Consider the following 24,537-nt stretch of genomic DNA (forward strand, 5'->3'; position numbering starts at 1 on the left):
GTTCGATATAGCAGCTGTGTGACCACACTTTTTGTTGTACCAGAGCTGCAGCACCATGGGCCTGATAAATATTTTGACTGTAGCTCCATCTTCGCTTTTAATAACAGAGTATTTATTGTATTGTAAGTGGGCTTCACTATATTACTATGTGTGGATTAGTGCCCAGAATTTGTCTACAGCTGCTAATTTATCAAAACTTTTCTCATCCTGATTGCCCCGCCACAGTGGTGCAGTGGTACTGTGCTGAAGTGCCCAGGTTCGAGGCCGACTGCCGACGGCTGAGTTTTGATGTAGGCGAAACGGAATGGCATCCGCGTGCTGTGCGGTGTCAGTGCCTGTTAAAGAACCCCAGGTGGTCGAAATTTTCAGTCCTCCACTACGGCGCCTCTCATAGCCAGAGTTGCTTTAGGATGTTAAACCCTACAAACCATACCAAACCAAACCTTTTCTCATCCTGGTTCAATTTCAGGAGCACTTTGGCATCAAAGAAAGGTGTAATATAATCAGTGCTTCTTCACTTGCTTTTTTATTTTGTCTTGAGGACAGCTGGCTTTATTGTCATAGTTATGGATGAAAATATCTCTGAAGCAGCGATTATTTTCCAGCTTGTTCCTGTTTCACGTGACTTATACTAGCCTCCAATGCCATAGCAGTCATGTGGCTGTTAAAACTGAAACAGCGTGATAGAAAGAATTCTGTTACAGTTGAATCCCGCTATAACGAAATTCACGGTGCACGAAAAAAAATTCGTTCTCGCGGAACTTCGTTATCGCAAAAATTTGACGTGAAACGCAGAAAGAATTGCCCAAGCAGCAGCAAAGGCGTTTAATGCCAAAAATCTGTAAGCTTGGTTTGCTTACGCTTCACGGCGAGCAACGCCGTCACGCGATTTTCGCACTCGGTCAGCAAACCCATTGCAACATCGTCGTCTCGGACAGCAACGAAATTCCTGATGACATCAAAAGCGTCCATCACCTGTATGGCGGTTGCCGCAGCCGGCGCTTCCTGTACGTCGTCGTCTTCTTCATCGGAAGAGTCCTTATCATTCCGGGCAGCTTTTATGATCTGCTCATCACTCACATCTTCGTGAACAACAACACAAGCGTCAGCGCCGATGTATTCGTCGAGCTCGAGATTAGGCGGCACGGTTCCTATTTCTCCCAGCGTTTTCCAGGCGGCCGCGATCCCCGGAGCCGGTGACGCCTCTTCGTTGTCGTCTGTAACGCATGGTGTTAGGCCAGCAGAGTGTACGGGTCGACCTTCGGCAAATCCGGCGTGCCTGAAACAGTTCACAATTACTGAGCACCCCAGTGTGCTCCAGGCAGCAGACATAATCTGCAGTGCCACCTACAAGTCCACCTTCGTGTCTCGGCCGGTTTCAGTGTTAAAAAGCAGCCGCTGAATTAACCTCCCGCGGTAAGCGCGCTTCAGGCTAAGAATCACGCCCTGATCGAGAGGCTGTAAGACAGACGTGCAATTGGGAGGGAAAAACCTCAGCTCCGTGTTAGTGAGCTTGACTTCGTCGGAGTGATGCGCTGAACAATTGTCCAAAAGCAAGCAAACTTTACGGCCCTGCCGCTTCATGTCGCGGTTGAATGCCATCATCCACTCGGTGAAAATAGCGCGGGTCATCCATGACTTGTTGTTCGCCTTGTACTGCACAGGTAGGCTACGAGTTCCCTTAAAACAGCGCGGCTTGGCACTTTTGCCTATGACTAACGGCGGACGCTTGTCCGAGCCATCCATGTTTGTGCAAAGCAGCACTGTGATGCGTTTTTTGCTGTGTTTGCCGCCGTGACAGCGCTGCCCCTTGAAGTCGAGCGTCCTAGTCGGCAACATCTCGTAGAATAGCCCGGTCTCGTCGGCGTTGTAAATGTCTGCAGGCGCGAAGTTGCTTAAAATTCCGGCCATGTTACTCGCCTTCCAAGCAGCTGCTCCGTCCACGTCTGCTGACATTGACTCGCCGCACAACACTTTTCCAACGATGTTATGGCGGGCCTTGAAACGGTTTAGCCAGCCAATGCTGGCTTTAAAATCATCAATGCCAAGTAGGCATGCATAGTTCAAGGCTTTCTGCTGGACGATGCTTCCGGACAGGGGGACGTTGCTGGCTCGTGCTTCCACAAACCACGCATGCACTGCTTTGTCCAACTCTTCATGGAGGGGCCGCGTCACCTTTTTGTGCTTCGAGGATGTGCCTGAAGCAAGTGCCATTCTCACGCTGTCCTTATTGCCTAGAATCGTTGACAGCGAACTTGCAGGAATTCCGAAGTCTTCAGCAATTGCCGCTTTCTTCCTTCCGCTTTCTGCTTGGGCGATTATTTGAGCTTTTTGCTCAAGGGAAAGAGTTTTGCGTTTTTTCACTTGCGTTGCCATCGTGTCCTGTGGATGAAAACTCGTCGTTGTCGAAGAGAAAGGCAGCGAGTGAACAACGCGACCACGACACAAAGCCAAAATGGCGGAACTGCAATCACGTGATTTCATACTTAATGTGGCTTTGGATTTGACTTGGACTTCTCGCCAATAAAACTAGTTTCGGTTTCGATTTTGAACGCGAAAATTTCGTTGAAGCGGAAACGCTCTGCAAAAATGGTTCGTTGTGCAGAGAAATTTAGGCCATTAATTCTTATAGGATACTCGCGGGGAATAAAAAATTATTCGTTGTGGCGGTATTCGTTGTGGCGGGATTCAACTGTATTTGTGAGGAAGAAAACAGACAGCCAAATATTAGGTGCCTAAACTGCTTTAAAATCCGTGGTGGTCAGAATTATCCTGGAGCCCTAAACTATGGATTATCTCAGTCCATGTGTTACTGTGGAACATTAGTTAGCACCCAACAACAATCATAATTTGCATTTCGGCTACATATACTAGTTCTTTTACTCATGCTATTTCAGCCACCCTGTCTCACAATAGGCTGCAAGAGAAGTCATTGCAAGCAGTTGAACATTCTATTTTATAGCATTCATTGTGTTAGTGATGTGCTTCTGTTTCCACCAGCACAAAAAATCTATTTTAATTTCTCCTTCTAGGGACTATAAGAATTGTTCGAATTAATCGAAAGTTCGAATTAGTGAATAGGCCTAAAAAACTTTCTTAAACTGTTTGCATCTCAGTAATTTTACCTAATGAACATCTGTACAATGGCTGCCTGCATTTGAGAAGAAAGCCAAATGAGTATGACAGTTTCTCTCAGTCTCTTCGGGTGCTTTGTGCACACTGTCGAGAATGTCATAGAATTGCTGTAAAATCGTGCAGGCTTCCATTACTCTCTTTGCAGTGCGGCGCTGTAGCAGTGGTGCTTCTTTGCAAACTGCCGCCTTTTAAGGACACTTTGCTCTGTGAACTGTGGACAGCATGTGACTAGCATGCAGTTTCAGCATGTTGGAAGCAGCACGTGGATGCAGGCAAAAAGAATAGGCATAAACGTCAAAGCAGCGTGACGCCATCTCAAAACAAAAATAAAGGACCAGTGACGCACGAAGCACCTTCCAAAACTGTGTGACCGGCTGATGCATGCCCGCGATGGCAGCCATGGGATGGCACGAGGTTAAGGATAGAGCCACCAAAGCTATGCAGCTGAGCTGTATTTCAGAAATGGGGAGCTTCTGATTGTCGTTGTGCCTGCAATAGCATGAATGAAGTGGGGGGGCACCACTTTTCTATGCAATTCAGGTTCAGGGTGGTCTGTTTCAGTGGTCAGCGACTACTCAGGCCATACCTCAGCATGGTCCCCTATATGAATTATCCGGTGTGAGCCTGCCTATGTTTGAAATAATGAATGTCTAACGCCATAGTTTCCACTGTTCAGTGTGAGGGCTTGTTCCAGGAACCCCTGAATTCCACCACCAAAACATTGCAACTGAGCTGTATTTCGGAAATAGGGGGCTTCTGATCGTCTAACCTGCCATTGCATGAATGAACTGCGCAGGCACTACTTTTTATATAGACACACTATCTATGTTTTTTATGCACTACTTTTCTATGCAATCCAGGTTTGGGAAGGTCTGTTTCAGTGATCGTTAATCACAAAGGTCACATCTCAGTGTGACCTGCTCATATGAAGTCTTCAATATGAGCCTGCCTATGTCTGATTGAGCGAGCATTCAATGCCATAGATGCCAACGTTTTCAATATGAGGGCTCGTGAAACCCCTGGATTTCGCAGAACTTAAGTAGAAGAGTAGTGGGACAAGAGACAGGGGCAGCGCTCAAAGTGAAAAGTGAAACTGCATGTAGCGCACGGTGGTGGTCAGCCAATGGCTGTATTGTGAGAAGTCTAGATGGCCATAATATGGTGTTGATGACCTCACTCAACCTCACTGGTTGTGGTCTCCTGAGGTGACCTTACCTCAATTTTTCATACAGCGCTAGTGATTTCACTCAACCTCATCCCAAATTCGTTTGCGAGGTTGAGGGCAGATGCTCGACCTCAAAGGACAAAAAAAAAAAGTAAAGCCAGCAAATGGGTTATGCACTAAAAACTGATGAAAATTCATCTGTCTAGAATTTTAAGATAATACCATTATAACTACTTATTACGACAGTAATCTTGGCTGTGTTCAGGGTGTTTCGGAGAATTTTACATTATTGGTGCATCACATTAGACTAGGACGAGAGGAGGCACAGACAACACTGTGTCTGTCTGTCTCCCCTCTCGTACTCGTCTTAACGCGCTGCACAGATATTGTCTAACCAACGTGCCCAAGCGTTCACCTTGGCGGTTTCGGAGAACTTGAGCCTAAAAAGCGGGACACTGTTCCTGGGTAAAGTTAAATGCATATTGCCATTACGTGGCACTACTCATAATATTATTTATAATTAGTTGTATAATTAAGAGTAATGACTCACTTTTTTATATGTTCCTTCTAGGATGTGATGCGCCTTGTTAAAGGTTCACTGAAAGGGGTCACCAAGAAGGGTAAACAATGCCATAACACTGATAGGCATTGAACCACCCATCACTCTCCTGCAAAAATTTTCGATCTAGCTTCTGCAACACCAGAGATATCGGCGATTAAAAATGACCCGTCCAGTTTTCCCTCTCAACTCGTACGCCGAAGGGAGCCATAAAAATAAAGAATACAAGCAAGTTCAAAGCTCCGCTCAGACATACGTCACTTCGACGAACTTCCGGTTGCAGCGCGCTCGCTCGCTGGCGTACTAGCGTCAACCCGTCCTCGCTCGCACACGCCTGAGGAGTTCGCCAGTTCGCGCAGAGACTGTTAGGGTAACCACGGGTTCGCGGTTACACTATGTTACACGGCGGACCAAACCATGGTTACACCACTAACCGCGGTTACCGCAAACAGAGCTTGACGACCTCGGTTTGCGTCGTTAACCGAGGTTATGACGGCGTCTGTTGATGGAAGCTACTTGTCTGCGCCCGAGTGCGCGAAACCTACCAGCGGGTCTGCTTCACAAAGTTATTCATTTGCCCACTGTATCACGTTTAAAGATCGATGTATAGATTATGGCGCCGCCCGACGTCTTCGATTACGGCCGACAGCGCAGCGACTGCGTACTGAAGCCTTGTCTTGCCTGCAGTATCGTTTGAACGGCTTGTTGCTGAGCAGAACGTGAAAACATACGCGGCCTTAGCTATGAAAGTACAAGAGTATGCAATGCTTGCAGCACGGGATGCCGCGAGCAGGCTGAGGTACGTTACACAATTACCGCGGGGGTGGGGCGCGCGAACGACGGCGCCGTGCGTGACCGTCCCTAGTCGTCACTAGGCCTAAATTGTTTCGCTTCGAAGCTGCGGCAGTCGACGCTTTGGAACATGATCAACACTGTCGTAAATCGTGTACTTATGAGACTGCCTTATAGTGAATGCTATCCTGCCATAGTAAAATAATTATAGGATTAACTGACGACGCATTAATCGCAGAGCTGGTACGAGCAGATCGGATCAGCCGAAATGCACCAGCGGCAGCTGGCTTGAGCAGAAACTAGCTTGTATCACGGCTATCGCTCTTACCAGCAATTTGCTGCTGGTCAGCGATCCTCACAAGGGCTTCATACTTGATATTCGGCTCAGTATTCCAGACGCCAACAAATTTTAGCACGCTTTATTTCGGACATCGGTGCTAACGATCCGCCGTGTCATTCGCGAACGGTATGCGGGAGGAGGGGCCACAGCGGCAGTGTTTACGGCGGTCGAGGAGGTGCTGCCATCATGCGGTGCTTGACCGTGCTGTTGACGCCTCGTCGGACGACACTCCGGTACTCCTGAAACAACGTTATATAAATAAGATATTTGTAAATGCAGCTTCGTTCTGCCGATCTCTGCATCGCTTCGGTTGTTGTACTTAATAGGCAATGGCCACCTAACCGATAAGGGCGGCGAGCTGTGTAACAGCCCGCACAGAGTTCGAGCAGCGCACGAGCAGACGACTTTCGCAGCTACCGGAAGTGTGTCCGTGACGTCATGGTTGCAGTGGCCGCAGCGAATGGCAGCTTCTAGCAAGCCTTGCCAGTCAACTCACCCGTGACGTCCCGCGTTAAGGAAATAGTTCCATGCGACACCGCCAAGCGACATTCTCTCTGCCCGCGATTTTTAAAAATTAATAAATCGCTGGCTTTGTTCCAAGGAGTTATACTTTGCGTTAATGCTCAAAAGGTTGTGTTCTACACACTGAACACGTTTATCAGTGGCTTCTTGGGGGCCGTTTTCATGGGCCTTTAAGCTAGCTTTATATGGTCAAGGAACAGCCAATACAATTTTTTCTATCAGTATATTACCCATGAGGCCCTTTTTCTGGCATTTAAGAAAAGCCCACAGAATACGAAAAAGAAAGGATCTGACCGTACACACTTTGTTGATTCAAAAAGTTTTTCACTGTTAAGCAATACGGTAGTAAGAGAGCAATCATAGTTTCTTAACAAGTTATTAAGCGCTTCATAAATCACGAGGACACAGGAAGAAATAAACTGGATGGGTAGAGCTAGCACTAACTAGCCCTGCAACATGTTTTTTAAGAGAGCAATCACTTAATTTTTTTTTTTTTTTTTCATATTTAACACATTTTCTTAACATGCTGGAACCACATGTGGGATATATTGGTGGAAGAAATTCTGTCTGCATTTCCTTAGCTCCCTCTACTAGTTAGCAAATCGTATTTGACTAAAGCAAATAAAAATGCATGATTGATTTTAACCAATTATCTAATTAACCAGAGTTTAAAATAGTGTTAAGAGCACTACAAGGCAGGAAGCAATGGGTTGTTTGTTGCATCCAGCTGTGGTGAAGTGCTTTTTTTTTAAAGCCTTGGTTCAAGCTGCATGAAATACTCTGTATGCAATGTGTAATGCAGATTTGCTTTTTATCGTGCATGGTATGGGGTTTTGGCAGGCTTGGCACGATTTGCATGTGGAAGAGCCTGCAACTCCTGTGGGGAAGGCCCTGCATATAGTTTGGTCAATAGACCCCTTTCGTAAATGTTAAGTCAGCTTCACCTCTATGCTGCATTCCCTTCTAATGGCGGAACAGCAATGTATTGAAACATTATATTATGGCCATAATTCATATCATTTATGCATCAGAACATATTCGCATAATTGCTCTATTACCACTACATGCATCTGTGTAGAAGCAACATGCGATTTCAAGTCTATATCGCTATTTTTCTGACGGCCAGTGACGCCATGTTTGGGGAAAGAAGCAGCGTGGGAAAGCCTACTTAACGATTTTTGCAAGGGGTCCATCATGCGCTGCTATAATGCCTTACGTATTCAATATTCTTGACGATGACACTGCCACATTTTTATGGTGCAAGAACCCTCGAGAAAATATGATTTACAGCTTTCCAGTATGCATATTTCTGGAGAACAGAAATTAGTTTATTTTTTATTATTATTTTTTAACGTATTATTATAGAAGCCCAATCGTCAATCTTAGTGGGGTGGACACGTGCCACCTTCCTCTGTTGGTGCACAAAGAAGCCACTAGCTACCTTCTATGGTTGGCAGGTAGAAAAGTAGGGAGAGAGATAGCTCCCTCTCCCCATTGTAGGGAAAGAGAGTTTAGTCGAGAAAAAAATTTGCTAACAGCGTAAGGTTAAGGCTGGTCCTCTGCGAAGCAGCTTGCTAGCCTAACTCCTACGATGTGAGCTAATTGTTGGTTAGACTAACAGTGAACGAAATGCAATGAGTGGTAACAGGGCTCTTTCCAAGAAGACTGTGCTGTAAGCTTAGGCTGAATTTAACACTCCAGAAGCACCCAAAGTTTGGACCTCCTAAATGGGGAAACTGAGCTCCACAGAGTGGCCCTGGTCACCATGGTGGTGCACTTGGAACTACAGTTCGGAAGGAGTGCTCGTCAGTGTAAGCTATGGTAACTGCACAAGGCCTTGACCTCAAAAGCCAGCCTCAGCGAGAGACAACCTTACTCAGCCTCAAACTCACGCATGGGGTTGAGATCCGATTTCCTGACCTCACTCAAAAACTCAAAGAATCTTCCCTTGTGGCCGACCTCCATGAGGTTGAAGTCGTTTTAAGGCTGAGATCGAAACCCAATGAGATTGTCCACCTCTGGTCGGCATAGGTCTCGGTGAAAACTGTGAAGGTTCAAAAGAGCCATGCTAGTCCTTTTTGGAGAGGTAGTCGGGCACAGTATACTCATTTTACAACATCAAAACCACTTTTCTTATTTTGTATTTTTGACTATCTAATCCACTTACTACGGACTTGATGAACGAACATAATCAGCGCGGTGGTCAGGGCTCAACTGTTAAAGAGTATTTCTTTCATTGGATAGATAAAAGAGGTTTTAGTTTTCTGTGCAAGTGTTAGGTTGAAAGATTGAGAAGAATTACTACTGCACTGCAAACAGGACATAGAGTATGTAACCCTCATGGTGCATTGCTCTCTGTCTCGTTTGTGTTGTGCTTGCAGTTCCTTTATTTAGCGTATTGTAACTGCAAACCCCCACATCTTCAGCTCAGTAAATAATGAGCTGAATCCAAACACAGTGGATAGTACTTCGTTTTCATTACTTGTTTGGTCTGCCAGCGCTTCCTCTATTTTCTATGCCAGACACATTGTGCACTTTGCAGAGGGAGCGACTTGCATGCTTAGTTCAGCTAGCTGATGCTCTGTGTTACCTGTGGCCAAGTTTGGGTCTGCTGGCCGCTGTTAGAGTTTGTCCGCTTTCTGTCGTGTGGTGCTATTCAGCTGGTGTTCTCCCCTACAGATATGTAGTGCAAGTGCGAAGGCTGGCTGATGGTGAAGAGTATGAAAAGATAGGGGAATGAGCTTTGGATTGACTGTATCTGTTCCACATTGTAAGATGGAGAAGGCGCGGGCTGTGCTCTAGGACGTGCACAGAATGTGTATTATGCTTTCGAACTGGGAAAAGGAGCAGGGAATTTCAGTAAAAAAAGAGAAAAAAAAAGGATTATGATGGCACTGTATCCAAACTGAAGCTGTGTGATGGCCAAAGTATACCTAATTTGCCGTTTTTATTCCTTTTTATTGGCTTCAAAGATATGCTTGCAAAATGCAGGTATTAATAAGCGTTAGCTGCACGTGTGTTTTGAACTTGTGTTGCCCGTACAACTGCAGGCACCGCAGCGTCATCTTCAGCCACCACCCAACAGCAGGGTACTACTAGTCAAACCACAGAGGCAGCTGGGGAAACCCAACGAAAGAAACGAAACCGCCAAGAGCCCCTAAATGCGCCGGTAATTTTTTTTATGTGCTGCATGAATGTAACAAGAGCTTTTTCAAGGACACAAGGTATTATTCTTTTCAAGTGGCCGGTTTGCCGCATTTCCAGTATGAAGCGGTGCCATTTTAGGCAGCTGGCAGTGCCCCAATTTATTTCAAGCCACCCATGCATGGCTTTACTTTTCTTGTAGGAGGGCTTCCCAGCCGAGGTCACCGTGAAGGTACCAGAGGAGCTCAAACCTTGGCTTGTCGATGACTGGCACCTCATCACTTGGCAGAAAAAGGTACGCTTAGCAATGATTATACATATTTAAGACCAAACGACGCTTGCTTTTCGAATATGCCTCAAATAATGCAGTCATACATTAGCAGTTCAAACTGCAAACTTTCATTTGTGCAGGCATAGTAGTGTGTGTTATCTTACTCTAAAGAAGTATTTTGTACAAGACTGCTTCTTTGCTTTGTTTGTTGAAAAAAAATTTACACTGAGTTCATTTGATATGCATCTATTGTTTTTGGGATTCTCACAGCCTATTCTCATGCATGCAATGTCCAGTTCAGAGCTGCACTTGAAGGGGCCTCGATTTTGTTGCACGGAGATCCAAGTTGAAAGTAGTAATTTCTCATGATAAATTAGGAAATTTTGCTTGTGCTGTTGGGTATGCCATCCAGTTATTGCAGCATTTTAAAACACAGTGCACTCTTGCTGAGAACTTGGTCTTCCAACATGCAAAAGGTGTGATAATATTTGGTAGGTTTGCCATAGGCAAAATGTAAAAAGCTAGCCACCTTATATAAAGTTACTGACTTACTAGACAAGTTAGTGTCAGTGACATTGATCCCACATTTTGATGTGAAACAAGTGGGGCAGCTGTAATATGACTGCTAAGTGAAAGAGGCAGATGTCACTGCATTTTTACCCACACATTGCTTCAGAATGTGGCGCATATAGATTAGAGCATCAGTTGCACATCTTAGTGCTTTGGCTATCGTTTGTGCTTTGGGGGTGTTAATGCAAATCTTTCATATTGCGCTAAACCATTTCTTGAATGCAATTTGTTCTTTTGGTACATTCCATTTCATGAATTCATCACAGAGTTGAAGATGCAGCTAACAAAGAAAACAAGCACAATTTGTTGCATTGTTGTACAGGACATACTGAGAAAAAGAATTCTGGGAAAATAGCATTTGAAACGAAAAGCACGTTGCCTTTGTTTGTTATTGTGCAATTACAGGCGTAAAACTATAAATAGGGGTTGGACTTTTCGGTTAAAACCGAAAAACGCCGATAAAGGTACGCCGAAGGCATTTTAAAAGATTCGGTTTAAACCGAAAAAGGTCAGTACCTTTTCATGCATGCCGCGAGCTCTCGAAGATGGGAGAACATTACATTTGGATCGTTGGTTTAAGCACAGCGGTTGAGGATTTTGAGGCATTGTTCATGGCTTCAAAAATAGGGAAAGAATGGCAGCAGTGTTTCCCGACCCTCATAAACATATCAAGAGTCCAAGGAGGGGTGCCTGCAGCAAGGCGGTCACTTCGAGGGGCGGAGGACAGACCAGAGCATTTGCAGCGCAAGTGCTTTCAGGAAATCTCGAAGAAAAAACCCGCCAGTTTCTTGCCATGTGACACTTCTCAGACACAAGCCGAGAGAAGCGCATTTGTTTTTGAAGCGATTTGGTTTATCCAAAAATTTGATCGTAATGAATAATTCAGTTACTCCTTTGTCTAATGGTGGATTTGTTTTACAGTTTTGTCATAACGCTAATTTTCATCGAGACAAGAGCATTTTCTTCCAGGAACTTAGCTGTATATATGACCAACTGTACATTAAATAAAAGTGCAAAGAACAACATGCAAGAAAAAAAATCTAAAATGAACACTACGCCTCTTATCTCACCAGAAAAAAAACTTTCTTCAGCAGAAAATAATATTAACCGAAAAAAAAAAAACGGAAGTTGTGTTTACAAATAAGCACCGAAAAAAGTCACCCAAATGCTTTGAAAATAAAAAACCAAAAACTTCAACCCCTAACTATAAACAGCACATTCGAAGTTAAAGGCTGTAGTTTGCACTGAGAAGGGCTTGTTAGCCTTCCTTCCGCATTTCTTTCTGCACCCGCTGAAACCGGCTTACATGGAATGGTCTCCCATGGCATGTGTGCTTTTATTTTTTAGTCTTGTGCGTAGAAGCAGCTAGGTCAAAAGGTTACGTGTTCTTTTTTCTGGTGCCTATACCTTCACTTATGGCGCCGAGTGATCGATTTCATATAATTGCTTTACGAAATGGCTTTCGCTATTGAAACAAAGGCCACTTGCCTCATGACACATTCACCCTCCTTTGCTTGTTGTAGGCCATGCGAACAGAAAATGAATAAATAATTGGGCTCTATGCATGTCAACAGCTTTACGTGAGCATCCCTCATAGCCTGAGTTGCTTTGAGACATCAGCTTTTTCCTTACTGTTGGGGAAAATGACCGCTTTTTATGGGTTTTAGGTTGTTTTTTGTGCAAAAGTTATTAGACTTAATATTTTATGTAACACATAAAAAGGAGGCTGCAGAAATGTGTTATTTATTCAAGTTTGAACAAAATCTTTGTTGAAACACAATTTTAATTGCCAAAAGGAAGACTTTTACAGAAAAAAATGAGCGAAACTTCTAAACAAAAAAAGTAATAAACTTGCTCAAAAAGTAGAGGAAGAAAGAGACGTGACAACAGGATACCTCTGCTTTTTCCGCAAATGTATTACTTTTTTAGTGTGAACCAACTCGCCCAGACAAAAGTACTTATTAAAACTTGCAAAGCTACACGTGTACCTGAGAAGAAGAAAAAAAAGGGGGAAAATCTTTCTGGTATATACAAAATGTTTGCCCTCTTATTGACCACTATCTGTGAATAAACAAGAGCTCCAAGTTAGATAGTTTTGTTGGCACAAAATAATAACTGCACGCGCAAAATGAGGCCAACTACTAAAACGAAACTGGTGCGCATATTGCGATGTTCCAGCCTGGTTTTCATTGTCGTCACTTTGAAAAATTTATTCCGACAGTAAATATCAGAATGTTCATACTCTCTGCTACTTGGGGTGTCGATAAAAACAACCGCAGTCTAGGCGAAGTCACAAGATTTGCTATGTTTTCAAGCTAGCCTTTCCTGTTCATGACTTGGATACTACCGCACCGTTGGAAGGCAGTCGGGAAGTGACGCCTCGAGGAAAAAAAAGAGAACATTGAAAATGAAGCTTCAGTTGTGTTATGGGCTAGGTGGTTCAGTGTCCATAAGCAAAACGGATAGTTCCGAAAATGGCATGAAAGTCACTGTTAGTGGACTAATGGCTGTACCGTGTCTTCCGAGTGCATTCGAAAAATGGTGCCATGAAAAAAAAAACGCACAAAAACAGCACACTGCATTGTAACTTAAACTTCAGTTGTCTGATTGCGTGCCAAATGCCGCAGTGTATCCCTACACAACGTGAAAGGCTCCTCAATTTTCGCGCGAATTTATCGTTTATTAAGGTAACGATACTCGATGGGTCGGTAAGGAAAGTTAAATCAAACCAGCTTTTTTTTGGCTACAGGGGCAGAGTGTTTGTATGTGTGACATCCCAGCTGTAAGTATGATGGATAGAACAAGAGGTGGGAGCATCGAAGTGCCAGAAAGGTAACACCAATCCGGGACGATGCTGCACTGCTCTTGACAGAAGAGAGACTCCTTTGTGCCACTGAGATTTTGCTATCTTAGCCAGTGCTGTCTTGTTTTTGAAACTTCTTTCAGTGCCTAAAGAGTGTTCTAAAGAAGTGATCAAGTCTCTATGAAGTTAGCAATGGGTCTATTCTGCAATTAGGCCTGCTTATCGTGTGGTTGACCGTTAGCATAGCACACAGGTCTGCTTCTTTTGGACAACGCAGCTTAAAGAATGACAAAAGATCTTGCATGCTGGCAGTTCTTTGAGTGGTAATTGTGCCATTTTTAACAGTTAAACTACTATAGGCAGCTCTTTATATTCACGCATTGCCTGTTGCATGGCTGGAGTAACGAATCGCGAGATGCTCACCAAATAAATGTGAAATGAAATTATTTTCTCTAATTACTGTTTGTTTCGGCACGTAAGGATATTTACTAAGGCTAGAAAACGCAAACAAAATATTGGTATGCAATCACTCATCTTCACTGTGCAAAAATTGAGCTGGTTTAAGTAACACCTAAAAAATAATGCTCCTTCCCTCTCCATCAACTCTGTGCGCGCTGACATGCCCTGTCCCGCCCACGTCACTTGGGCGTGCACCCAGACAGCAGAGTTGACATCAGTGGCAAAGGGTGGCTAAGAACATGCGGTGAGGTGTTAATTTTATTGGTTGCAAAAAGCAAATTTTTTTTTAAACTAAATTTTAAGACGCACATAGAACATTTAAATTTGACTCCAATACTCACAAAGGCCACCTCCACAGATCTGTCGCATCAGTTTATGACCATAAATATCTTTTCAGGGTCTTAATGAGAGCAGTGCATTTTTCTGTTCTATAAACGAAGCATCACTCCGAGCTTAAGAAAGCACATTCTATTTGCCAGTACTAAATTTTTTCAAAGAGCTTGGTGCCGAGTGATGGCTGTTTTCACTGGGGAAAAACGGAGAAACTTTTTTTTTTTTTTTTTTTTAGTACATTATGGCGCACAAATCTAGGTAAAAATAGCTCACAGAAAATTTTGTGTAACCTATCACTTTGCGCATTTTATAGACATAAAAAAAAAACGATATGGTGTGTACAGTGAATTTAAAGTTTAAGTCATATGTGGGTGAATAATTTAGGGTCGGACGGGAGAAAGCAGATGGCGACACAGTATGAAAGAGCACTGGACAAGGGTTGAGGGGGAGCCACAGTTTGCAAGTTGAGCCAGCGTTTCGACGAGGGGACTTGTCTTCGTCTGGGCAGCGCGATCGTCACTGGCGGGGGATTAAATAAACTCTTGCTTCCTAAGAAACACCAGGGAAAGGGGGGGGGGGGGGGGGAGAGAGAGAAAAATGTTTCCTTCCATATGAAATTCTGAGCCTGGAACCAATGATCCAATTGCTTGAAAAAGAAACTAAAAGCAGCAGCAGCAGGAAGAATACAATGCGGGGTGGATAGTAAGTCAGCACCTAAAGCAGGTTCGATGCTGACACGCCTTTCTCGAAAGAGGACAGGCATTTCAAAGGGTCCTGATAAAGAATGCAGCTGCAGGAGAATAATTATCAAGAGTTTTCTCCAAGGAGGGGAGAAGGACAAAGAAACAGAATAATAACAAATGAAGTGAGCCATACCTGCCACACCTTACATTATCTGAAGAAAAGGATTCAAGGGGGAGCCAAAGTAAGTGATAAGAAGGAAACTTTTCGAAAAACACCTGCAGCTTATGCTATTGCGGAGGGAGGGGGGATAGAGTATACATGTGCTGTGAGCAAACTGTACAATTCAAGCTATACAGAATTATTTTCCTGACTAGTTATGGCACAGAGGGATTATATTTAAGGGATTCTAATGTTCCTTTCGAGATATTTATTCCTGCTGATTCCACTGTTATGGACTAGATATATGCCTCTCTATTTTCTATCCCTTGAAGATTTAAAGCCCGATTGGAGAATAATTTCATTTCATCAAACTTACTGTCTTTCTGATTGAAATGCTGGGAAACTGCTTTTGGGAGATTTTTGCCTGTGTCTGCTGGATAACATTAATTGCTCTGTCTCTCCGATTGATTTTTTATGACAGAATGAGCATTCTAGAAGGTAGATAACATTTGGCAATGTGCAATTAAACCCCGATTTTATGTGGAAAGTGAAATTGCAGTACTTCAGACCATGCTGTCTTTTTGTGGATGTTTGCATGTCTTACATCTGGGTCGAGAGCAAGGATGTGCTTGTTTTCGAGTTCAACACAAACCTCGGAGACATTCTAGTGTACATTTTACATTTGTATGGTACCCTTGGTGCCTCCAGGAATATTTTCTTCGGGAGTTTGTTAGACGTTAGCATGGAATGGTATTTCTGCAGAATATTGTTTATGCTTGAAAAGGCATCGGTGTATTTCGTTACAAAAGATGGTTTGCATTCAGTGTTGGCTTTTGGTCGATTCGTGAGTGCATCAGTGTGGTTTAAAATGGTTGCTTTCTTGAGGCCACTTAAAGGGGTCACAAGGACAGTTTCTGTGAATTACTGTTGCTTTCATTGAATGTAGTACTTCGTTCAAGTAATCATTATCATTGCTACATATTCTTCTAAGCCGTGTCGCCTGTTCTACAAATATTCTTTGCTTACTGTGTCTCGGATGATGAGCGCCACGATCAAAAGTACTGCAAGTGATTTCGCTTTTCACATAAAACCAAGGTTTAATGGCACATCGTCAAATGTTATCTACTTTCTAGAATGCTCTTTACAATATGTACATTGGAGAAACAATGCAATCAATGAACATAAGGCTAAATGGTCATTGAGCCATCCATAATCCCATAATTTTCGTGTAATGGAGCTAGTAAAGCTTTTGCTGTAAAGGTGATGACGTCACACTGGAGTCACTTGATTCAGGATCATCAGCAGCAAATAATGCTAATACTTTTGCATTTCTCCACTAAAACAGAACTCGGTGGCGCCTTAATTTTTTGCAAAACATTAGGGTTGTCGATAAAATGGTATAGTGAAAACTTAACACACCCTGTGTTTTTGTTCGCACAACTTGTAGCAAGCAAACAAAGGTGAACTCATTGTGAAGCAATTGGCTTTCACCTCGACTGTATCGAAGTGCTTGTTGCCATAAAAGCCAGCTTAGAGGCAGCTCCTACATTTTGGGCCAAATTTTAGAAGTCTTTTTTTAGCTCAGTGAGGATGCCTAAGAGCAGTGTGTCATCTTTTGGTCATGTTTTAAGTATGCCCTGAATGAGGGTACGCCACTGTTAAGGTATTGTTGAGGTAACGAGCCTTATAAAATTCAGCCCTTTGTCCTCATATCTCTACATCATACCGGTAAATATACCTTGGTTGTGTCTCTAGAAAATGAAAAATTTCATTTTAGAGAAGCAAGTAAACAACCTAATTAACCATTGCGTTTGTGTGCAGCTTGTTCAGCTGCCTTGTAAACTCACGGTGGACCAGATTTTTGCTGATTATGTGCAAGAAAGGACTTCAGCAAATGGCATCTCACCTAATAAGTGAGTAGCTTTGTATTGTGCTTGAAGATATTTCTATTTACGTTCCTGTTGAAATAAAAACGGACAAAACCGGTGATTGCAAAAATGTGTCTGTCAATTCATTGCATTTTGCTTTTCTTGCAGGGGAAAGAGTGTAGTTATCGAGGTGACAAATGGCCTGAAGGAATACTTCAATCTTATGCTGGGAAGCCAGTTGTTGTACAACTTTGAGCGACCGCAGTATGACGATGTAAGTCTACACTTCACGAAAGTCTGTGCATCTGGGAGTGCCTAAAAATGAGAACGCTATTGTAGGACATTGTAAAATATTTTCAGGATAAATATGCTGTTTGGGCATTGAGCAGCTTTATTGAATGCAGTGCTGTGCCAGATGTTCTCTCGTTATGCATTCTTGTAGAGGCATTTGGCTTAATAGCTTCTTGTTAAAAGTATGCTCATGCAGCAGTCTTAACTGGCATATGTTTTTCACAGATTCTGAATGATAACCCAGACACACCCATGTCAGGAATATATGGTGCCACTCACTTGCTGCGCCTCTTTGGTAAGTTGCATACTTGGACATTATGGGCACTTTCTCAGTATTTTTAAATTTGAACAGATGTTACAGTCATTGTGGCAGTTAACTCCATGGCTAAAGTGAAATGTGGCAGTAGGCTGTCATTAATTTTAACTGGTATAATCAAGCCAAGAAGGTATTTACGATGCAACAAATCATGAATACCTTCTCGAGCAAACAGGAGATACGAAGTGGACATGGAAAAGCCCGAAAGGGGAGACAAACTTCATATCAGGTTCTAACCCTGGCATTGTACAGTATGTGGGGGTAATCGGAAAAGTAAGATGTAGTGACCACAGGATGGCAAGGTCTTAAATTAGTCCAGGTTTGAAGAAGGAAAAGTGCAGACCAGTATGAAAGGAATTTATCAGTAAATTAGCTGTGAGAGGGATGGTAAAAGAACTCTATCTTGCTACAGAACTTTCAGCTTTAACCAAGGAAGGCTACATTAGTCTGGAAGCATTGAGCGATAATTTCAGAGATATTACTTAGTGCACGATGGAAGTTGGCGGTAGGCTAGACACAGTCCCAGTAAACTACCTAAGCAGACAAAAGACGTGATTAAGAAACGCTGAAGCAAGAAAGCCTCCAAACCAGTGGGTAAGATGAAACTGGCTGGGCTATCAGAGCTAACCAGTAAGCGTAAAGCGTCTGACATAAGGAAGTATAGTATGGAGAGGATCGAGCATGCTCTAAAAAACGATGGTAGCCTGAAAGCGGCGGAAAATAAACTAGGCATACGCAAATATCAGATGTATGTGCTAAGGGACAAGGCGGGCAATGTCTTTAATATTAGGGATAAGGTAGCCAAAGTGCCCAAGGAGTCCTGGGCTGATTTGTGTAGTAGTCAAAGTAATCAGGGTGATAATGGGATTGGCGGTGCTGAGCGGCACTGAGACGTTCCGCCAAAGTGAAGGGAGAGGTCAAGAAAGCTTTAACAGCTATGAAAAGAATGAAAGCAACTGGGGAAGTTAACAGCAGATTTATTGAAGGACGATCGGGATGTTTTGCTAGAAAAATTGGCTACCCATACTGTCTCTAACTATTGTAATGTTTATTTCCTCCAACATCCGCAAGGGTGCGGCCTTATCAGTTTGCTTGTAACACGCAGAGTGATGTAGGCAATGGCAACAACTAATGTCCATTCATTTTCACCTTTCTGCATTTGTCGCCTATGGCATTGTCTCCGTTCAGTGACAGTATGCAATTCCTCTTGACATCAATGATATTGGAATCTTGAAAAAATACTAACATTCTTTTAATCCATAAGAAAGGGTATGCTAAGGACTTGAAAAATTAGACTGATCAGCTATCTGTTACGTACAGGGTATTTACTAAGGTAATTGCTATTAGAATCAGGGCAACATTAGACTGATCAGCCAAAGGATCAGACAGGTTTTTAAATGGGTACTCTTCTATTGATCATGTCAATGCTCTGTATATAACCAGCCCTTATACATAGCAGTCATTGATTACGAGAAAGCATTTGAATCACCTTAGAAAACCTGAAAACCTCAGAAGTTATGCAGGCATTGCTAAATCAATGTGTAGATGAGCTATATATGGAAGTACTGGAAGATATCTGTAGTGGTTGCACAGCAACCATAGTCATCCATAAAGTAAGTAATAAAATTCCTATAAAGACAAGTGTTAGGCAAGGAGACGCTTGCTTAGAGGAAGTATTTTGAGACTTGGAATGGGAGCAGTTAGAGACAAGGGTTGATGGAGAATACCTCTAATCTGCGATTTGCTGATGACATTGTCTCGCTAAGTTCAGGGGATAGGTTGCAGAGAATGATTGATAACCTAGACAGGAAAAGCAGAAAGTTAGGCTTACAAATCAATATGCAGAAGACTAAGGTAATGTTCAACAGCCTCGGGAAGGAACAGCAGTTCACAATAGGTAGAGGAGCACTGGAAGTTGTAGGCGAATATGTCTACTTAGGACAGGTAGTAACAGCAGATCCAGACCATGAAAAGGAAATAAAAATAAGAATGAAATGGAGCGCATTTGGCAAGCACTCGCAGGTTATGACTAGCAGCTTACCGTTATTGCACAAGAGGAAAGTATACAACAGTTGCATTTTACCTGTACTCACCTGTGGGGCTGAAACATGGAGGCTTATGAAAAGGGTTCAACTTAGGGGTTCTACTCTGCGTTGTCCTCAAGGACAATTCTTTGGAACAGAAAATGGTAGGTGTAACATTATTAAATAGGAAGCGTGGATGGTGGATTAGGGAACGAACTCATTTTAGTGACATTTAGTGGAAATCAAGAAGAAATAGGCATGGGCAGGATATGTAATATGAAAGGAGGATAACCATGGGTCAGTAAGGATAATGAAATAGATTCCTGGTAACACTTCCCTTCAAGTAAAAGCAGAGGAAAGAATATAGCTTATAGCATTTATTTAGCTCAAAGGGAACCTGATATGAAAGTGATGCAGTAAGTGTCCCGTACGTCGGGGGTTATTGAGCAGCATTAGCTTGAATCTACCACTCCAAAGCAGCATTCACTTGTAAGAAATGAGTGCATGTGAGGGTGTGTCACTCTCTCTAAAGTGTTTAGGTGCATTGCAGGCAGTGTGCAGAATAAAAAAAAAAAAAGAATCTTCTCTCTCTTTTGCTGTCTCTGCTTGAATCTCCTGTTGACATACCCAAATTGGCTGGTTAACCCTTTAACTGTTTTTTGCCGTACGAATACTGTTGAACGCTGATTTCAACGGTACAATCACACACCATGGGCGAGATTCGTGGTTTCGGTTATCTTTTTGCGATCGCAACCGAAGCGCGAAATTTGACTTGTCTTTGCTGGGACTCTTGCTTTTTCAAGGAGGTGCTCCTGCAACCTTCAGCAACTTATAAAAAACTGTTACAAAATTGCTCGTGCTACAATTTTGTGGGGGAAAAAATTCCATTTGTGACCTTCAGTGTCACGAGTGGTTTCCGGTGGCTCGCCCGCGTGTGATCGCAACGGAAGTGCCAAAGTTGATTTCTGTCTTTGCCAGGAGCCCTCCGGCCCGGGGAAACTGATCTTTATCTTCATTGAGACTCTCGGCTTATCAACCCTCACTGAGTGTCATTGCTGTCTGGTTTAGTTAGCTTGTGGCAGTTTGTGTGCAGAGTAGCACTGCGTTACAGCGGCACATACTGCATTCTCTTTTGACAGCGACAGTGATGACTCTGATGACAGGGCAGTATTGAAATTGTTCATCGTTTTCATTGATGCTATGCATATAATAATCTCTATAGTTTTGCCTATTCAAACTTTGCCAGTTTTGTTTGTTTGAAATCGACAATAAAGAAATTTGACACTGGGGGTGAATTGTTTTCGGAATATTCGACACTCAAAGGGGTAATTACTGCAGTGTAGTCTCTTAATTTGCATTGCTTGTGCGGGTGAAGGACGTGCAGTGTTATGTAAGGGGAGAGCTGGAGACATCAGTGGAATGAGTCCATGAATGCTCTATGTCTGAGAAAAAATGTGCGGGTAACAGGAGAATCATGCTATCAGCTTTCAGCAGTAGTTCAGAGTGGTCACGACACATTTTCTTTCTTTTCAGTCAAGATTGGCGGTGTGCTGTCCTATACAAAATTGGATGAAAAGTGCATTCAGATTTTGCAGGCCGAGACTCGCGAATTTCTCACGTGAGTAATGTGCCCGTAACAGGGCTTCCATATAGGGTCTTGTGTGTGTGCCATGGTGGAAGCAGCTCTTGTTAATTTAGTAGGTTTTGTATCACTGCATTATTTAGATGCAGATGCACTTTGGAGGGTAAAAATTTCAGGTAGACCTTTATTTTGGGGAGTAGAGTTTCTTGTACTTTCCTTTGAATTTTCATATTTAAATAGATCCCTCAATCAGTTTTTGTTAAGAGACAATTAACCCAGGTACACTCATGCAACACAGCTGACTCCTTGTCTAAGTTTTGTTCCATATCAGTGTCCTTTTTTGTAGCAATAGGTCAAGAACCAGGAAGGAGTGACTTCTCTTGAATAGAAAATGTTCCTGTAGTTTCATCACACAGGAATGTGACGACAGTGGCTGAAACGACGGGGACATTTTGAATTCCCAGTCAAGAGGAGGCACTCCTTGGTTCCTGACATACAGTCGAACCCGGATATATCGAATTTTGGTTATATCGAACTCGCGGAATATCCCCTTGAAAATCCCATGTAAAAGTATAGGAAAGCCGTGTCCTATATCGAACTCAATTTCACCGGTCGTTCAATATATCGAACTCCGCACCACACACTGGAAAGTGCCTTCCCCAAAGACGATCGCATCACCCTTGGCCTTTTGCCGCGTGAAGTTTTTAAGCCACGCGCGGAAGGAATAAGGGGGGACAGTTCGTCGACTGCTGGTCTAGGGCAGCGTCGCGCCCATTCCCCAAAGGCGTGCACATCTCCGGTTATTGTTTCCCGTCTGCCAACCCGTGAAGACGTTTGCAAGCCATGTGTGTGAATGAACCAGAGAGAACTGGTGGGAACGAGAGGGGAAAAACGTGATAGAGCGAAGCATTCTTTTGCCGAGCTATCTCTTTCTCTCTCTCGGCCTTCATTCGCAGTAGCACGTGCTACGCATGCGCCAAGCCAGCTCAGCCCGTTTTCAGGCAGAAGGTCTGGCGCTTTCTTCAGCGTGTGTTGGGAACCCTCTGCGCGCGGCGACTGACGTGGCTATGTCACCTGCGGACGTTGAAAAGCGGCAGATCTCTCTCTCTCTCTCTTTTTGCGAGAGTCCATTCCATTCTTATCACTGTGCTGTACGTGCGGCGTAGCGTAAGATATGGTGGCTGCGAATGTTAAGAAGCTGCCTTTTTTTTTTTGCGGGAGGAGTCGTTTATCTTGGTATGTATGAATCAACAAAAGCACGCGGTCAGCTGTGATCATGACACTGGTTTTTGACATTTTTCGCTTCAAACAGCATTTAACTACACCACCCTATCAAGTGCTTCTGTTGCCTGCAGCTAGAAGTAGTAATGGCTATGGGCACCATGCAGAAACCCAGGGGGCAGCACTTGTGGCGAACAGGCAGTGCCACGAGTGGTACCAGAGAATTTTTGTAGTGGGCGCCAAGGCAGGGCGCACGTTTAAAAGAGGCGGGCGGCCGTGGGGATGAAATCGTGATCCGCGTAGCGAAATGATGGCAGTTTCGGCCAGCTGGAGTGATGTCGCGAAGCATGAGCAATGCAGGAGCTACACAACACAAGACAGAGACAGGGATGAGCCCTGGCTGCCCTCTGGGCGTTTATTTGAATGCGCCATTCCCGTTGATTACTCTCTGTATTGTATTGGTACTCATTTAAGGGGAGACGCGGGTTTTGAAAGTCGAAAAATCGCGAAAAAGTCGGCTTTTCAAAAAGTACATGTCTCGGCTGTATATGTTATAAACTACCTTTCCTATAATTATAAACGCCTAATTCATCGTGGAACTGCTTTAAATTGAATATACAACTGGGCGCGGCAGACTTAGAGTCGCGAGCGAACGGCAAAAGTACCTAAACTTCGTTCGCGCGCCATTTCTCTGCCGCTGAACCGAGCGCCCCCATCTTGGTCTTGTTTTGTTTGTGAATGCTTGCCCTTTTCCATATTGCCTTCGCCGGCGGCGTCCGCGGCGTAGCAGAAGCATGGCTCACTTGGGATTGGGGGCCTCACAGGGATTGTTGAGCTTCCCGCGTCTCGAATTCGGGCTGTAATTGGACAAAGCGCGCCCTCCGTGAGAACGCGGGGGATCGCGCGACTGCTATTGGCTGCTGCGCGCGCTGACGTGGTGGCCCCTCCCCGGCACGTCGTCTGCTCCGGCTGCCTACTGAGCTGGTGTTCTTTGTGCACTCGCTGAATCGCTTCATGCTTCACCATTTTGAGATCACCATGATCATCGCTCGTTACGAATTCTGGTGGCGTGTTTTGAACGGTTATGTGCACTTTGTGGATTATTGCACGGTCGGCCACGATGCACGCTAAGAAGTTCAAAACACTGCATACGTCGTCGTTCTGCGAATGCCGTCCGAATCGCGAAGTTAGCGAAAAGCGTTGCCAACGGGCGCAGAGACGCTTCTATTAGTGCTGCGTCTGCTACATCACTACTAGATCGACTGCACTACCACTTCCAACTGCGTATCTTTCGCGTCAACGTAAGGAGCCGCCGTTTGAAGCGTGCCTGCTGTACTGACCATATCAACCTCGGCGATCTCAGCCTCCCATATCTCGTCTGTCATCGCAAGCGATAACGCGTCGTCAGCGTCGTCCGCTGTTCGAATGAAAATGCACTTTCCGAGGGAATCGGGGAGGTGGAGGCACAACGTGCTGCAGTGAAAAACAAACTTTAGACTTGAAAATGCTGTTTTAAACTTCAAGGGCCATTTTCTCAGAATGAATTTTTTTCATGGTATGGTTGCTTGTTCCCGCAGTATTTCTGGAACCGCTAATCGGATTCTCACCTGGTTTTTTTTATTGTGTGCCTGAATAAATTTCCGAGGGCAAGACAAGCTCATTTTTTCAAATTATTGAGTCTGGAATTTATAATAAACAATCAAAATTAGGCTAATGCAAATCCAATTAGTGGCACTAACCTCAATGCACTGCTAAAATTTTTCGGCAGGGAAATTAAAAAAAAAAGGGCTCTGTCTTGCCCTGCGGTACCTATTCAGGAACCTTCATAATGAATTTCATAGTGCCAACACATTTTGCAAGTTCACCAGGCTTGGAACAAGGAACCCATGTGAACCATTCTGATATACTTCTCTAACTTGAGTACCAATGTGCGCAGCTCCATGAAACTTTGCAGTTATTCAAATGGCTGTGCCATGAGTCTACCCTGAAAATTTCATTCAATTATCTCAAGAAACAACAAAGTTGGCATTCAAAGGTAGCCTCCCCCTTAAGCTATTGTAGACAGTGAAATATAGACCACAGGACACCTAAAATAAAAATTATGCAATGATCAACTGCATCCACAAGCATGGCCCACTGGGCGCGCACGGTGGTCCCAGTAGACATACGTTCCATTTGTCGGGCACGCCAATTGGCACCATGCATGTAGTGCTGATGCCTTTGAGTTGCCCCAATTTCTTTTATTTTTTTTATAAGTTGAGAAAGGCTGCTAACACAGGTGAAGGTAGTGTGTCCTCTT

At 43.8% G+C, this 24,537-nt stretch overlaps 1 protein-coding gene and 1 long non-coding RNA gene across 4 annotated transcripts in view; both read left to right on the forward strand.

The window, feature by feature from the left end:
• Positions 1 to 24,537, forward strand: part of LOC146206141 (uncharacterized) — a 195,608-nt gene that overhangs the window by 58,964 nt on the left and 112,107 nt on the right. The gene's annotated exons all lie outside the window — the stretch shown is intronic.
• The window catches only part of LOC146206142 (mortality factor 4-like protein 1), a 49,512-nt gene that overhangs the window by 16,251 nt on the left and 8,724 nt on the right, over positions 1 to 24,537 (forward strand). For both annotated transcript variants that reach the window (XM_084590768.1, XM_084590769.1), the window contains 6 exons: positions 9,564 to 9,682; positions 9,860 to 9,952; positions 16,758 to 16,849; positions 16,973 to 17,078; positions 17,321 to 17,390; positions 20,969 to 21,053. In XM_084590768.1, the coding sequence (XP_084446894.1) occupies positions 9,564 to 9,682; positions 9,860 to 9,952; positions 16,758 to 16,849; positions 16,973 to 17,078; positions 17,321 to 17,390; positions 20,969 to 21,053 (565 nt within the window). The remainder of the gene's footprint in view (positions 1 to 9,563; positions 9,683 to 9,859; positions 9,953 to 16,757; positions 16,850 to 16,972; positions 17,079 to 17,320; positions 17,391 to 20,968; positions 21,054 to 24,537) is intronic.

The sequence above is a fragment of the Amblyomma maculatum genome, chromosome 1 (assembly GCF_055883805.1).
Source record: "Amblyomma maculatum isolate TAMU_Amacu chromosome 1, ASM5588380v1, whole genome shotgun sequence".
Lineage (NCBI taxonomy): Eukaryota > Metazoa > Arthropoda > Arachnida > Ixodida > Ixodidae > Amblyomma > Amblyomma maculatum.